Genomic DNA, 16,589 nt, shown 5'->3' with positions numbered 1-16,589 from the left:
TAGAGCGCCCGGCCCCAGGAGCACGGGCCAGGCGTGCAGATAAATCACGGCCGCAAACTGCACTGACAGTTCGGGATTGGCATCGAGTGCCAAATGCCGACGCAGACGGCCAAGTTCTGGGAAAAGAAATCTGATCCGCGCGAGGCGGCGGCGGTGCACAGTGAAACCCACCTGAGGGGACGGGGAGGGGCAGGGAGCGGCCGCCGGCCCTGGTGGAGCCTCCTCTCGGGGCGCGCGCTTCGGGCACTTACCGAAGTCTCACCTGGCCACCGCCCTGCCTGAGGAGGTACAGGCATCTCCGCTTTACAGGTGAGAGCACCAAGGCTCACCGCAGCTTCACGGAGCTGTGTAAGGACTGAGGTGGGACTCCAAGCCCCGTGGTCTGACACCAAACCTTTGCTCCTTGCTCTCCCCCACCCAGAGGCGATTGGGGATCTGCAGGAGTGACTCCAAGCCCGTCACAAAGCAGACGTGTTCTCAGTTTCGATGTAGGCGCTGCACGCGACAGGGCCCCGAGGGGAGAGGCGGACGCGAGGCGTGGGGGTGGGGAAGTGCTGTGGCCGCATCCCGGGGCAGGGCGACCCGCCGGGACCTTCCGGATGCACGGAGCCCGGCCCTCCAGCCGGCGCCCGCACTGATTGGCGCTCGCGGCCGGCCTCCAGCTGGCTCACCTGCCCCTCCCAGCCAATCGGGGCCACCAGAATTGGGGCTGTCGCGGGGAGGGGGAAGATGCTGCCGGCTGGAGGCTGAGCCGCCCTCCCTGCCGAGTTCCCGCCGGGCCCGCCTCCATCCCGAGCCCGAGCCGCAGGCTGCGCGCCCCGCGCCCCCTCGGCGCCGCGCTCCCGGCCCGGCCTCTCCGCGTCTCCGCTGGCTGCGCGCCCCGACGGCGCCCGGAGCCGCCCGCCGACGCCGCCTCCCCGTAGCCTCCCCCGGAGCCCCGCGTCCGTGCCGGCCCCGGGGGTGGGTGGGCCGGGCCGGGGGCAGCTCCGCTGAGGCAGCATGTTCACGTCCAAGTCCAACTCGGTGTCGCCCTCGCCGTCCCTGGAGCAGGCTGACTCGGACGCGCTGGACATCAGCACCAAAGTGCAGCTCTACGGCGTGCTGTGGAAGCGGCCCTTCGGGAGGCCGTCGGCCAAGTGGTCCCGGCGGTGAGTGCGCCTCCCGCGCCCGGTGAGGACCCCAGGGAGGGAGCCCATGGCCTAAGGACCCCCCACCACCCCTTCAGTCACTGTCCTGCCTCTGCCTTCCTTTATGACCTTGACCTCGCTCCATTTCACTCTGCGCTGACCACTCCCCACCCCACAAGATGTGGATCCTAGCGTGGGCTGGGGGCATCTCTGCCCGAGGGCTGGTTGAGCTGGGGTGGGACCACCGGCCTTGGAGGTAGTGGTGAATGCTCTGGGGACTGGATCTAAGTCCGAGGGGGGAGGTTGGGTGCGGGCTGAAGAGATCGTGGCCGTGGTGGGAGTCCAGCTGGGTCAGGTTGGGCCAGACACTGCCGCAGAAGGAGAAGCCGCATCTCCAGCCAAAGACGTCCTTCTGGGACCCCTATTGCCAATTCCATCATCTACACAAGCCCCCCTCCCCCAGGCCGCGAGGAGCAGGTTTAGAGGTGGGGCAAGGGTGTCCTACCTGCCCCCCATCCCCCCTGCTTCGTTTACCCCCAAACGGTACACACTGAGGGAGCTGGGCTGCTGGCCCTCCTGAAAGGCTCAGGCCAGGGGAGGGAGGAAGGGCCAGGAAGGTTCTGTGCCCAACCTTGGCAGAGTGATGTTGGCAATTCCTCCAACTGTCCCTTGAAATAATTTTTGAAAAATCTGTGCCAAGGGAAAAGAGACTCCAGTGCCTCAGGCAGAGAAGCCAGAAAGGAATGGAGGAACTAAGCTGGGTGGAGACGGGGCAGAGCCTGAGGGAAGTGGGGGAGGGGATGGATGGGCTTGACTGGAGGATTGATCCATTGGAAGGGGTAGTGGGAAGGGTCATAACACCCGGGAGCCCCTCTTTTTGGTGCCCAACTCAAAGGCAACTCCCCAGACATCAGTAGCCACTTCCCGCTTATAAATGGGCCCTGAAGGTATTGGAGGAAGGGGGAGGTCACAACCCTGAACTTGAAGAAAGTCCCCACTGCTGGTTTCAGGTGTTGTGGACCATCTTCTGGACAGTGTTCACCTTTGAGCCAATCTCAGTTCTGAGATTTGCTGCTGGAATGGCCTATAGAACTCAGACCCCCATCTGGCCTCTCCCTGGAGGTGTGACCCTGCCAGGAAACTAGGAGTGTGTCTAGATACCCCTGCCCATCCCTTGTCATGAGTCGGGCCTGAGCAGGCGGGCCTCCAATGTTCCCAGGACCACAGATCACAGGGATGTGGTAGTGGTTGGTTCCGATGCTCTACTTTGATGAATAATTTAATATTTTTACAAGGCCGCAGAACAAATGGGGCTGTGGAGGGTGTTTCACATTTTACATAGCTGTTGACATAACACATATTTTTGTTAGTTCTGCCTGCTTTCTCTCTGGGATTTAATGGGACATAGGCCCCTTGAGTTCCTCTGTCTTTGGACTTCTCAATGGAGGCCTGAGGCAGCATGGAGAGCATCTTGCAAGGGGCTTCGTGGGCGGTGCTGCCTGAGCTGCAGCGCCAGGAGCAGCCTTGTCTACCAGGGCACTCGAGTGGGGGTGGGAAGTCTGCTTGTAAGTTCAAGTACCATTAGCAGGATGTCCTTCTTCCCCCTACCGCTCCTGCCTCAGCTGCTCCAGGCAGCCAACGTTCCTTCCCCGTTGGGTTTGGCTGCTGTCCTTGGCGTTGCCTCTGGGCCTTGTCCTCCAAGAATTCTCCTGCAAGGCATTTTCACCTGACTGCATCCCTAGTAAATGCTGGGGCCCGTGACCGCCAGGGTATGTCCCCTAACCTCACCCACAGTTGTGGGGACCTGGCCGCTGCACCCACAGTTGATTCCAAGGCTGGGAGGTGTCAGGGGCAAAGGCTCCCAGTTAACAGCACAGTGGTTGGGAGGGGAGCTTGGAGAGCTAGCACCCCCCACCCCAAGAATCTCCCTCAGCCTCCACAGCCACTCAAAAAACATCCAGTCTAAGAACAGTGTACATGCTCTGCAAATACAGCTTCAAGTCAAGTCCTCCAGCCCCCTTCCTTCCAAGGAGGTGGTCACCTCTGTTCCCTGCCTTATAAGAATTCTGGAGCTGCCCCTGTGCAAAGACTGCCCCTCCCTGGGCTTAGGAAAGTGCTGACATCCCACCTGCCCACTCTGGACTGCTGTCCATGTTCACAGTTCGGGGAGTACACACAACACACACACACACAGACACACACGATTTAGCCTTGGGTCAGTGAAAGAGCCAGCCAGAGAGGGTCTGGGGGTGGGGGGGCATGATGCTAAGCTTAGCCCCCTCTCACTTCCCAGCAGGGCCCCCTGGGCCCCAGTTCCCCATTTGTGAAATGGAGTCTCTGGACCTCAGCTAATTGGTGGCCACAGGAAGGCTTGGGGAGGGGGCAGCTCAGGCCTGCCGCTGTGGAGCCTTGCCATTAGTGCAATCGATGCCCTGGCTGGGGCAGCTAAGGGGAGGGGGCCTGGAGAGGCTCCTGCGCTGCATAAATAACAAATGGGCAGGATGGAACCGGCTGTGGCCAGCTGGGTTTTGTAAAACCTCTTTGGCTCAGGGTAAGTCTCAGGGCAGGTGCCTCCAACCCTGCTGCCCAAGCAGCCTGGCCCTTCCTGGGGTGGGACGATGACCTTGAGCTAAAGGGTCAGCTTTTTTGCCAGGGGCAACAAAAGGGGAAAGAAATCAAAAACATCACTTGGCAGAGATGAGAGAATCTGGGAGAGGTGTCTAGAGGGTAAGGTTGATGACTCCATCTTCCCCTGAGTCTATGAGCAGTAGAGACGCGAGTGCTGTTGGCGAAGACCTGGGCAGCTCAGAGACAAGGAGGGAGGAGCAGAGTGCCTCAGCCTCGCCGTGTCAGCCGCATGGTGGGGCTGGTTTGGCCAGACTAACTCTTTCCCAGGGTTTAATACTGTCTCCAGCCTTCTAGTCCCCGTTCCAAATCCCTTCTGAACAACTCCCAGGCGGGAGCCGCCGAGGAGGAGGGCCCAGCCAGGGGCATCAACACTCCTTCTTGTCCCTCCTTCCCCCGCCTGGTGTAAGGTGGCCAGTGCGGCCTGAGCCCAGCTCAGCCGCAGGTCACTCTCGTGGAACGTGGGTGGGTCCCTGCCTCAGGGAGCTAAGATTCACAGTGTCCACTAAGTGCCAAGGGACCATGGAGACAGTGGGCACATTTCCCAAATCTCAGGCCACAACCTGCACAAGTGGAAAGGCGATCTGGCCAGTTGGTGGTCACCATACCAAAAAGATCTGGGGAGACTGTCTTCCCAGAGGCGTTTGGGTCTAGGGTTTTCATCTTTGGCTCTGAGCACTGCTTCCTAGAGGTGACACTGCAATACCCAGCTGTCCCAGAGGGCTGAGGGGAAGAGCCTAGCATGTCACCTCCACACACCTCACTCTGGTGACACTGGGATTTGGTCTCACTTTCTGGCTCACATGGCACACCCACAGCTGGCTGTGTGAGGTGACCCCCAAACACAGCTGTAGCCTTGCTGCTTGTTTTATCACTGCCGGAGGGTGCCCTCAGGCCCCTCTTTTTGTAATCAATTAGTGTTCCCCAACTTCTAGAGTGACAGCATTTGGGGATGGGCAGTGGCTAGGTGGCAGCTGAGGTATCTCCCCAGATCCCTCTGTCCATCACCCCCCCCCGCCCCTGAGGTGGTGGCATCGAGCTTACACTGAGTCCTGAGGTGAAGGACAGGGGCACAGTCTCTGGATCACAGCCATACAATGAAATAACACTCAGGACTTCAGGCTTCCCTCGGGTCATGGGATGATTCGCCTGGACCAACTGGCTGAAGTTAAGTGAATTGATTGTGCAAACAAGCCAGACTCCCCCCCACCCCCAGAGCTGTCCCTAGCGGCTGTTGCTGTCCTGTTTGAGGATGAGTCTCCCCTCGCAGGGGCCGGACCTCAAGCAGGGCCCTTGCAGGTGTCGCAGCTTCCTTCCCTGCAGGACTCGGGAATAATAAAGCCCTCCTTTTGAGAGCAGCTGTGGCTGTGGTGGAGCGTGAACCTGGGCTCAGAGGCGGGAGCTCTGACTTCCAGCCCCAGCTCTGCCGGTGACCAGCTGCAGGATGCAGGCCGGGCGTGGCAGTCTCCTCTCACTGACGGCAGCGTCTCCCGTACAAAGTGGGAGCGGGTCACACTATGGTTCTTAAACTGTTCCATGGGTGATTCTAGAGGTGGCTGGCCCCTACTGAAGAGGGTAGGGAGCAGGGCATGGGCTCCAAGGCCCTCACCCACTTTACCCAGAGCCTCTGCACTCTTACCTGTTTTACATATTCAGCTTGTCTTTACTGTATTGTTTGAAGAATTCTGCTAACATTTTTTTTTAACTCCCTTGGACTTGAAGATCTCTGCATAAGCTCTAACTTGTCATCACTCGTGCGCCTCACAGGTCAAGTCCTGTGGTCCTACCCTCTCAGACCTACTGCCAGACAAGTGGCCGGATGAGCATTCCCTGAGCATACCAGGACACCCAGAACGAACAAAAGGGACACACTGGGTGCTGTGTCATTTCTGCCTGCCTTCTGAAAAGGACACTCCCGATAACTGTCCTTCCCCGGCTCTGGGACTTACCTGGCCCCAACCCCCACACACCCATTCTCAGGGCCTGAGGGGTTCAGGGATAAGGGGAAGAAAGGTCAGCCAGACTGGCTGTCCCACCCTTCTGTGAAATGTAACCCATGGGTGGCTCCCACGTCCCCTGGGTTCTCACTGCCCTCTTGAGAGTGGGGTAAGTTTGGCCCAAGGTCTAACCCCACATCCTGAGGAGTCTAAACCTGCACCAGGGTTTCTGCTAATCCCCAAGAGGCTCTAAACGCTTGTTTCCTTGTTTATGAATTTATTTGCTGTCCACTGTGGGTGGTTCTTGTTGTACAACCAGGCGTGGAACTCAGCTCATTCCCCTCTTCCCCACTGCCACGTGGACATATTAGCCTCTCACACAATGTGTGTGTGAGTCTAGCAGACTGTGATGAAGAGCAGGTTTGCCAAAGAGGAGGAGGCATTGAAATCACAGAGGTGCAAACACTTGCTAACTAAGTGCTAGCTCCCTGGTTTCTCAAGCCTTCCAGGCACCCCATCTCACCACCACCAGAGATGGGATTCTTCACCCCTGTCTCAACACTGTAGGCCCCGGACTCTTGCATCTTCCCTGGATCCTCTCTCCTCTGCACTCTCCCATCACCCCTCCTCCCCAGTGCCCTCCAGGATTTCCCTAACTCCAAATTTCTCTCTCTCTGATGCAAGGCCCTTTCCAGCCCTTACTCCCAAACTTCGCTTTTGCATCTCCAGACGTTAAGGGGCTCTGCAGAGTGGATGGGCCTTTCTTTAACAGGACTCTCCCAGCTTAGAGGTACCTGTGGGTCTAAGTAGCATTTTCCCTCCCTTCCAGCTGGATCTTTTGTGAGGCCAGTGTTGACCATCAACCTCCGGTTGAGCCCTTGGTGCATCCAGAACTCTGAGGAGGGCAGTAAATGTGGAGCAAAGCTTAGGGAAATCCTTCCTGGGTCCCCTAGTTCCTGTTGGATGGCACCATGCCCACCCTGTCACCTGAGCTGGAGTCCTGGCCCTCATGTCATCCCAGACTCTGCTCTCCCTGCCCTCGTCTAGTTATTCAACAAGCCCTGCTGACTTATCAGCAATAACCAATAACTCTATTATCACCAATAACTCTAATTTGCCCCTTTGCCTGGCTGTGGACCCCTCAAAGCCACCCTACCCATGTCTAAAACTACAATTTGACCTCACAGGTGCCCTGCTAGAAACCCATGGGCAGCTCCCCTCCTCCTCTGCAAGGAGAAGCCCAGACTTCTCGTGAGGACTTCATACCTCGCCCTGCTCTGGTCCCTGCTTCTCTTTGACCTTAACTCACCCCTTACTCCCCATCTCCTGCACCACTGCCCTCCCCTCTTGTACTTCTCTGCCAGTAATACCAGACATATTTTCATAACCTTGAACACACCATTTTCTGCACATGCTGTTCCTTCTGCGTAGAATGCATTTCCCCCTTCCTTTTCCTCCCAGATTCCTGATAACTCCTATTCATTCTTGAAAACCCTGCTCAGTTGTCACCTCCTCTCAGAGAATTCCCTTGGCTGGACGTCTGAACCATTCATTCCTCCTTGGTCTGTACTCTTCCTGTGCCTCATACAAACTTACAGTGTTTCAGAGTACCCTGGTGCTTTACAGTTATCCCAGCTCCCCACTTACCAGCTGTGTGATCTGGGGCATATTACTTAAATTCTCTGTGCTCCACATACCTCACCTAGCTCATGTGAGGAGTGAGTGAGTTAACACACATAATGATGATACTAGAACAGTGCCTGGCACAAAGGAGGACCTCGATAAGCATTAGTTATTTTTTAAATTATTGATTTCTACGCTCTCTCTGCTGCATTTGACTATAAGCTCCTTGAGGGCAGGGATCCCAAGCCCCGGGGCCCACCTGCTGTGTCAGGCGATTTGTTAATGCTCTCTGACCTGAGCTGACCTTGCAGAGACAAGCTAGGAAGACAGACATCATGAGTGCTGAGGAGTGCCAGGCGTCAGGGAGCACGGCAGCTGAGAGCAGGGGCTCTGTCAGCAGAGAGAGCTGAGCTCCAAGTTTGCCACTTACTGGGTGCTGAATCTCTCTGGGCCTCAATTTCCTCACGGGTGAAGTAGAAAAACAAATACCCCCATCTCTCAGAGTTGTTGTGAGAGATTTAAATAAGATCATGTCAATAAAACACTTAGAAAAGTGAGTGTCTTGGCGCCTCGTAAATGCTCCTTAATCTGGAGGTGAAAAGACCGTTCTTTAAGACCAGAGAGAGGAGGCCGCCAAGTTGACTCAGACCCCTGACCTCACACGTACACTCTGGCTTCACAGCCCAGTGGGGCGGACAGGAGGGTCCTGAGGGCTAGGGCTGGAGGGGACACAGCTTCGCCCAGGGCTGAGGTTGGCCCCGGACAGGAGGCGGGCTTTGGACAGGAGGGCGGGGCAGATGCAGGCAAGCGCCGTGTGTTTGCTCAGGGAGCGGGCCACGTGGGCTGGAGCCAAGAGCTCCTGCCAGTAGGAGCCGTGTGGGTGCCAGTGGGAAAGGAGGTCTGGGGAGGCTGCGGCAGACACTGCACCTAATAATAATACACAATAATAGTAGTAATATAAGCAAACATTTACTGAGTATTTACCATGTGTCCCACACTGTTCTAAGTCTTTGTGTGAGGAAACTCATCTAATTATCCCGACGACCCTGAAAGGTGTAGATACTGTTATCCTCACGTTAGCCTGGGGAGGCCAGGTGACTTGCCCTGGTCATGCTGCTGCTAAGTGGCCGAGCTTGACTCTCGGCTACCCCAGCCTTGACACCTCCCGCCTCTGGCCCATCTGCTTCCTGCCCAGATGCTGGCATGAGGGAGAAGCAGCTCCTGAGGCAGCGTTGGGTGGGGAGGAGGAGCAGGGACTGTCGTCCGTGGGTTCCAGTCCCAGCTGCATCTCTGCCCTAGCTGTGTGACCTTGCACACATTACTTGACCTCTAAGCCTCAGTTTCCCCATCTGTAAAATGGGAATAGACAGCTCCACCTTCCAGGATAGTTACATGGATCAAGTACTCTGATCCGTGTCAAGCACTTAGCACGGGGCCGACCCCCCGAGAACAGCTAAGGAAACGGTGACTCTCCAGCCTTTGCACAGCCAGCCCAACTCCGCAGGGCCCAGAAGGAGGTGCCCCCTGGCCTGCAGTCAGAATGAGAGCGTCTGGGAGCTCAGGGACTTTGGAGGAAGGGGCAGGAAGAGGAAACGACCTTCTGCACAGGGACACTCAGGTCCTGGGCCCCCACGTGCTGAGAAGAAGCTGACATCAGCTGTAGCAGTGGAAGGTCCCCGAGACAGATTCATACGCAACGCTGGCCCTTTGGGTCCTAGAAGTGTGCTTGCCAAGTGTGCCCTTTGTTGGTGATGCTCTTCCCTGCCAGCCAAGGAGTCGCTCTCCTCCTCCAGGTCTTGCAGCTCCCCTCCCTGGCCCCCACCCCCACCCAGACCAAGCTGAGAACAGCTGGAGCTGGGCCAGGCTTCGCATGCATGGTGTGTGGGACCTTCACAATCCCTGCAGCCCACGGGGCCCCCAGGCCTGCTGAAGCCTGGCCAGCCTGGAGCAAAGGCTGCCCTGGATGTCCGTCTTCCCCTGCGTCTCTCTGTGCCTTCCTTCAGAGGGCAAGAGGAGGAAGGGCGTGATGTCTGGGGGACACATCCTGTGTGCCAGACAAGTGCTGAGGACTTGACATGCCTTCACTCACCAGATCTCTTGTCCCCTATTGTGGTGACAGCCGCTAAAGGATCCCCCGCCCTTGTCCCCCCGAAAGTCTGTTCTCAGCACAGCGGCCAGGCTGAGTCTTTTGCGATGTGAGTCAGATCAGGTCACTCCTGCTCAAAACCCTCTGTGGCTGTCTCCCTTACTCAGAGGAAAAACCGGCCTCTATCAATGAGCAGTGTGACCTTCAGCAAGTCATTCACCTTTCTGCTTCATTTCTGCCCATATGAAATGCAGACACCACCTGCCCCATAGGATAATTGTGAGTGTTAAATGCGTTAACAGAGGTAACCGCTTGGAATAGGCATGGCTTAGGGTAAGTGCTAAATAAACATTAGCTTTATTGATATAAACATTATCATTATTGTCATTACAGTGCCTTACACAATCTGGCCCCGCTGCTGCAGCCGCACAGAGCCAGGCATACTTCCCACCCCAGGGCCTTTGCACCTGTGGTTCCTCTGCCTGGAACATCTTCCCTCTCCTCAGATTGTCACCTTCTTAATCAGGCTGTCCCTGGCCACCCTGTTTAATATCGAAACCTCCCCACCCACCCCTCACCCATCGCTTACCCTCCATGGCATTTATCAGCATCTGGTAAATGGCATTTATTTACTGTCTGCCTCTCCATTACACACACACTCACTTGCGTGTTCGCTCTATGAGGACAGGTGTTTGTGTGTCTCTTGTCCACACTCTGTCCTCAGCACCTGGGATGTTGTCTGGCACAGAGCAGGAGGGCAGCAGTTATTTGTTGAATCAGTGAATGAACCTTCACAGCACCCCCAGGAGACAGATATTTGCACCCACATTTTATAAAGGAGCTTGGCAAGGGAAGCTCAGCAAGGCTGCGAGATTGCTTGAGGCTGTGGCTTGAGGGGCGGGATTGTTTGACCCCAGAGCCCCCATCCTTCCCTGCCTGTGTGTCTAATGGTCGACTCCTCCCACTCCAGGCCCTGGCTGGGTGCTTTGCTCTGAATGGGGAGGGGGCTCCAGAAGCATCAGGAAGGCAAGAGGGATTTGTATTAGTCAGCTCAGGCTCCCATAACAAAGTACCACAGACTGGGTGACTTAAACAACGGAAATTTATGTCTCACTGTTCTGGAGGCTGGAAGTTGAGATCACGGTGCCGACATGGTCAGGTTCTGGTGAGGGCTCTCTTCCTGGTTTGCAGACGGCTGCCTCCTCCCTGTGTTCTCACGTGGCAGAGGGAAAGAGAGAAAGCTTCCTCTTCTTACAGGGCCATAGTCCTATCGGATTAAGGCCCCATTCTCTGGACCTCATTTAACTTTAATTACCTCCTAAAGATTCTATTTCCAGACAGTCACATCGGGGGTTAAGACTTCAACACATGAATTTGGGGGACACATTCAGTCCACAGCAGTATCTCAGAAGCCATTGGAAGGGGAGGAGGAAGCCCTGGGGGAAGCCTGTCTCACTTCCTAGGGGTGATGGGTACTCAGACCATGGGACTGTGCCACTCAGTCCTGTCCTGGGTGCTCTGTGAATTGGTGGAGGGATAAGCACAGTCCCATTTGAGCCTCACAGTGACCCGTAGAGGTCAGTGTTATCACCCCCATTCTACAGACAAATAGACCGAGGTTCAGAAAGGTGAGCCTACTTGCCCAAGGCCCCTGAGCTGAGACATGGTGGGCCTGTCTGATGCCAAAGCCTGTGCTCTTAGCTACTCTGTGAAGGTCCCTTGAAACAGGCAGGGGACATCTCCCTCGGCCCACAAGATGAGAGGGCATGGCCCCGTCCTCCAGGAGCCGAGCATCCCCTTGGGACAAGATGAGAAGATGGGGTGTGGCAGTGGCACGAGGTGGCGAGTGCATGGCTCAGTCAACAATGCAGGAGGGGCTCAGAGGGCGGTGTGCGCTGGGCTGGTCACCAAGTGGGAGAAGGGTCCAGCCAGATGAGGAGCGAGAGGAGGGCATTCCGGGGAGAACTGCACGGTCTCCCTTGCAGGATCATGCAAACGTGGTGAGGGGGAGGCAGTGAGCACGGTGTTCACCTGGAGAGGGAGGCTGGAGGGGAGAAGTGGCGGGAAAGCCGAGGAGGTGGACAGAGCTCAGCGCCGGAGGCCCAGAGGTGCCCACAGTTCTGCAGAAGGTGGTATTCGCATGCTCTTTCTCCACGGGGGGCAGGAAGGCCTGCGGGAAGAGTTGGCCTTAGTAGGAGGTCGCCTCTGAGGTCCACAGTTCCATTCGGTATCCGGCTGGGCCGAGAGGGTCGGTGCGGATAAAGAGCATGGGTTGGCGTGAGGCTCACACCGAACACAAAGCTGAGCTTCACTTTCCTGGGGGAAAGGTGGCAGCTATGGACCCTCCCCACAGCAGCTGTGGCCTCAGGAAAGGTCATGTGGCTGGTGGAACCTTCAGAGATTCACTGACGTCGTGGTGCCCAGCAGCAACTTTTCAAGCCCCTCACAAGAGGGCGCGTCCACCCAGTGGTGTGCTGGTAAATGTTTAACAACTGGCTCTCTTGGTGCGGAGGGGAGCACTGTTTTGTAGCATTTGATGCTTTTCATGGTGTAAGTACTCCCACTATGACTGATCTACCTACCAACGCAGGTCACTGAACGCAGAGCAGGGGAGAGTCACACCGTTGCTCTCGTGAGCCCGTCTGAGTCAGCTCCAGCACACCACTGTTTCCTCAGTCCCATCACTACAACAGCGGCGTTAGCCGGAGGCCTGGGAGGAGGGAGCCAGCCACTCTGGGTGTCCCTGAGCCCGGGGGCTTTGAAGCCCAATTGGATCTTCCCCCAGCGGACACCCGCTGTCTTAGCCTAGTCAGCTCCAATCATTAGTCCTGTGAGGGTCCCCAGGGTGGGTCTAAGTGTTCCACATGTTGGCGTCAAGGCTGTCATCTCCCTAACAGGATGTACCAAGGTCCCGGAAATCCTGTTAGACCTGAGTCCCCGAAGGAGGCTGTGGAGCCTGAGACCAAAGGGAATGCAGGCGTCACATGCAGACTGCAGGGCTGGCCTTGCCAGCCTGGTGCCCAAATTTCATTCAGTTACTAACCTTCATGGTTACTTGTCAAAAGACCCATCTTGGAATCTGGTGTCTTCTTTCTCCACTTCCACCCCTCCTGGGGTAGACTCTAAGGGACTGGAGATAATGGCTCCAGGGGTTGAAGATCCCTGTGAGGAAGGACCACAGATGCCCTCCTGTGCCAAGGGTGGTGGTTTGGGGGGCTGGAGGCAGCCAGACCTGGAAGCCACTTGTGGGCCTTCCACGTCAGCTGGCCACTTGTGCAAGGGTTGGGCAGCCTGGTGGTGGGCAGCTGGCCAGCTGAGGCCTTGCCCGGATGTGGCAGGTGAGTTGGTGAGGATGAGTCTGAGCTGGCGTCCCCATTGGCTCCCCAGGTGAGTGCAGGGCCCCCAAGGGTGCTCTTGTTGTCCCAAGAAAGCTCACCCTTCTCTCCTGATTGCCCTCCTTCCCCCACCTCCTGTAGGTTTTTCATCATCAAAGAGAGCTTTCTTCTTTACTACTCTGAGAGCGAAAAAAAGAGTTTTGAAACCAATAAATACTTCAATATACATCCTAAGGTGAGGCAGCCTCTCCCAGGGCCACAGTGGGGGAGGGCCTGGAGGGGACGAGGGGGATGGTATCCTGTGAGGGTAGGGGACCATCTCTTCTTGCTCCGGTCTAGCAGGGAATCTGGAGAACAAATCCTTCTTGGGGCACAAGACCCCCTGCCCCTCCTGGGCTGGGCCCCCCACCCTCCTGGGCCACAGATCCTGCCCTGGCCCTGCCTCTCCCCTCTGGGAGTCAATTCTGGTCTGGCTTCTGGCCTGGGGCCCTTGGAAGGACCTGGCTTTGGCTGAGGGCTCCCAGAGGACTTCAGTGACTGGGGCTGGGTGGGGTGGGGGCTGCCTGTTCCAATTCCTTCTCAGGGTGTCATCCCTCTGGGGGGCTGCCTGGTGGAGGCCAAGGAAGAGCCCAGCATGCCCTACGCCATGAAAATTTCCCACCAGGACTTCCACGTGAGTAAGGCTCTCCCCTCAGCCTGGGCTCAGCTGGGGCAGACCAGCTTCTCTGGGACCCCCAGGTCCCTGGGGGAAACCCCTCCAGTGGCCTGGCCTGGGAAAGGTGTCAGTGCCATAGGGATGTGGGATGGGAGAGCAGAGCTGGGCCTACTGAGGCCTGGGGGCAGCCTCCATCATCTTCGAAGTAGCCTCCTCTCAGGTACACCCATGGTTCCTCTTCCTGGCAGGGAAACATCTTGCTGGCTGCCGAGTCAGAGTTTGAGCAGACCCAGTGGCTGGAGATGCTGCAGGAGTCTGGGAAGGTGTAAGTGCCCACAGGCAGGAGGGGGCAGCCTGAGGGTCCAGAAGGGGAGAAGGGTATGGGCTGGGCCGACCCTGGTCTCCCTGCCTCTGCTGGGATCCCGGTGGGCACTGAGGACCCCAGGAGCAGGCAGAGTGGGAAGGAAAATGTCTGGGTCTCCTTGAGGACAGGGCTATGGACGAGGGGCGAGAGGAGATAGGCCAGGTTTAGAGCATCTGTGAGGGTCTCCTAAGCGAGCTTTGCTCGCCTAGAGTCACAGGTGGCAGACGTCGACACCATTTGTCTCCAACTCTTGGGATCGAATCCAGCATCACTAGTAGGATTTGGCTGCCTGATGACACCCATCTCACCTCCCCAGGCCCTTAATTAATCCTAGCACAGACCAGAGTAGTACTTCGTAAATCAGAGTCCAGATCACAGAAACCTCCAGCCCAACACAGTCTATCTGCACGTAAACCCCTGTCCCAGCACCTGCCTATTCAAGCTGGGTCACGCTTTTAGTTCAACAAATAACACTGAGTGCATGTCCGTGCCAGGCCTTGCTCCAGGTGGTGGGCATGCAGTGGTGTAGGAAGCAGCCCAGGCTGCAATCTCTTCCCTGCTCCAAAAGCGCCGTTGGCCCAGCCCACGGTGGCCCACTTTGCAGCCTTGGCCGGCCTCCAGGGACTGTAACTGATCGATGCTGGTGGCGTGCCCAGAGCCATGGGTGCCAGAGCGAATGCAAGCTGGGATTCCGGAGGAAAAAGGATGGGCGAGTACAAAACATGCACTGTCTTTCTCCTCTGCCCTTCTGTTTTAACGATTTTATGTGTCTTCCTCTTCTCTCCTCTGTCCCATCTGCCCTCCCTCCCCAGGACTTGGAAGAACGCCCAGCTGGGAGAAGCCATGATCAAAAGCCTGGAGGCCCAGGGGCTGCAGTTGGCCAAGGAGAAGCAGGAGTACTTAGGTTGGCTGGAGGCGTGGGCTGGGGGCTGAGATTCGCTGATGGCAGCCCCTCAGGGCCAGGGGCTTCTTGGAGGACTGAGGGGGTGTCTTGGAGGGGCTCAGCAGGCTGTGAGAGCTGGACACCAGCTTGGACCCTGGAGGGCTTTATGGCGTAATAAATGTCCTTTGGGCCAGCATGACACAAGGTGGGAAAGCCTAGTGGTTAGGAGCCTGGGCTCCGGACCCAGCTTGGTCGCCTACCTGTCGACTGTGTGTGTCTTTAGGCAGTACAGTCTCTCTAAGCCTCAATTTCCTCATCCTTAAAATGGAGACAAAACTAGTCCTTAGCTTTCAGAGGTGATGGGGGATTGGGGTAAATGAGACAATGCCTGTATGCGCTGGTGTCAGGCGTGCAGTAAGGGCTCCATAAATCGTGTTGATCTTATTGTCCTGCCCTGGGCCCCAGATCCTGGACTTTCCCCCACCACCCCCCCCCGCCCACTTTAAACCTGACCACAAGGTCCCAGGCCCCTGTGCCCGTGACTGGCTGGTAAACAGGCTGTTTGGGAAAGAAAGTGAGTTTGGTCTTTTGCCCAGGACCCTCTCCCCTGCCGCCTCCTTAGACTCTTGGGGCCCCAGCCCTGGTTCCCCTCTGCCTGCTCCAGACATCTACCCTCCCCAAGTAGCCAGACTAGCACAGAGGTTAACAGCACCCCTGGGATGCAGAGACACACTTGAGCTTCCAAGAACGAGGCCGTCTTTGCCTTGTGAATGTGCAAAGCAGGGACAGGGCTGGGAAAGGAGAGTGGCTCCTGCCATCCTCAGGAGCCGGCCCCTCCCTCTGGCTGGCCTGGGCAGGGCAGTGCTGACCTCTTAGGAGATGCTGAGGGTGACAGCGTTACCACAGCACTGGCCCCTCAGGACCGGATCTGGAGGGAGCTTCTTGTGAGAGTGTGTGTGCTCGCTTTGGCAGACAAACTGATGGAAGAGACCGAAGAACTCTGCCTTCAGAGGGAGCAGAGAGAGGTAGGTGCCACCGGGGCCGCTCAGAATCGCTGCACCCTGCCCCACCTCCCGCGCTGTGGGCCCCTCAGTGCCCAGATGGACCCGCTTGTGTTTCTGGAATTAGGGAATTAGGGAATGATGTTGGAAAGCTGGGCACCTAGAGAACTTGCTGGAAAAGCAGACAGGCTGAGCAGGGAGGCCAATGAGATGGCAGTGCTTGGGACTTGCTGTAGCTTCTTGGCAAGAAGTGTAGTTCTCCTCCCCAATCCCCAGGGACGAAAGTAAGAAGGGTAGGTGACCACCTTCTGGAGAAAGAGCCATCAAAAATTTTATACGCTGGGGGCCGGCCCAGTGGCGCAAGTGGTTAAGTGCATGCGCTCCGCTGCGGCGGCCCGGGGTTCCTCGGCTCACATCCCGGGTGCACACCAACGCACTGCTTGGCAAGCCATGCTGTGGCGGCGTCCCATATAAAGTGGAGGAAGATGGGCACGGATGTTAGCCCAGGGCCAGTCTTCCTCAGCAAAAAAAAAAAAGAGGAGAATTGGCAGATGTTAGCACAGGGCTGATCTCACACACACACAAAAAAATTTTATAAGCTGTGTCCGTAGGTCATGAGCTGCTTGCCCCTGGTGACATTCACGGGAGGCTGTGATGGCCTTTGTTACCCACAGAGGTGCTTCTGGCCCCATAAAGGTGATGGGATTGGATGATCTCAGAGTTTCCTTCATTCTCTAGATGTCCATAATACAAGTCCCAAGGGGGCCGAGCATTTGCCTGAGGCAGCCTGTGGGCTCAGGGAGACCCTTGCCTCATTTGAGGGTGGGGAGCTGCTGCAGTCCACTTTACTTGGAATCTCCATGCAGCACTGGGCCTTGCCAGTTCTGAGGAGTCATTACCTCCCCTGAAGGGCAAGGTAGGGTAGTGGTTAGTGGTGTGGACTCTGGAGCCAG

General features: G+C 56.9%; 1 protein-coding gene across 1 annotated transcript in view; it reads left to right on the top strand.

Annotated features, from left to right (window-relative positions):
* Positions 1 to 895: 895 nt before the first annotated feature.
* PLEKHD1 (pleckstrin homology and coiled-coil domain containing D1) overlaps positions 896 to 16,589 on the top strand; it is a 28,090-nt gene continuing 12,396 nt past the window's right edge. The window contains exons 1-6 of the mRNA XM_004426288.3: positions 896 to 1,148; positions 12,875 to 12,968; positions 13,317 to 13,406; positions 13,637 to 13,713; positions 14,565 to 14,656; positions 15,608 to 15,660. Coding sequence (XP_004426345.1) covers positions 1,000 to 1,148; positions 12,875 to 12,968; positions 13,317 to 13,406; positions 13,637 to 13,713; positions 14,565 to 14,656; positions 15,608 to 15,660 — 555 coding nt within the window. The 5' untranslated portion in view covers positions 896 to 999. The remainder of the gene's footprint in view (positions 1,149 to 12,874; positions 12,969 to 13,316; positions 13,407 to 13,636; positions 13,714 to 14,564; positions 14,657 to 15,607; positions 15,661 to 16,589) is intronic.

This window comes from Ceratotherium simum, chromosome 24 (assembly GCF_057802395.1).
Source record: "Ceratotherium simum simum isolate JZ-2026a chromosome 24, ASM5780239v1, whole genome shotgun sequence".
In the NCBI taxonomy this organism is placed as follows: domain Eukaryota; kingdom Metazoa; phylum Chordata; class Mammalia; order Perissodactyla; family Rhinocerotidae; genus Ceratotherium; species Ceratotherium simum.
Note: the sequence above shows the minus strand (reverse complement) of the source record. Positions and strands in the feature narration are given on the sequence as shown.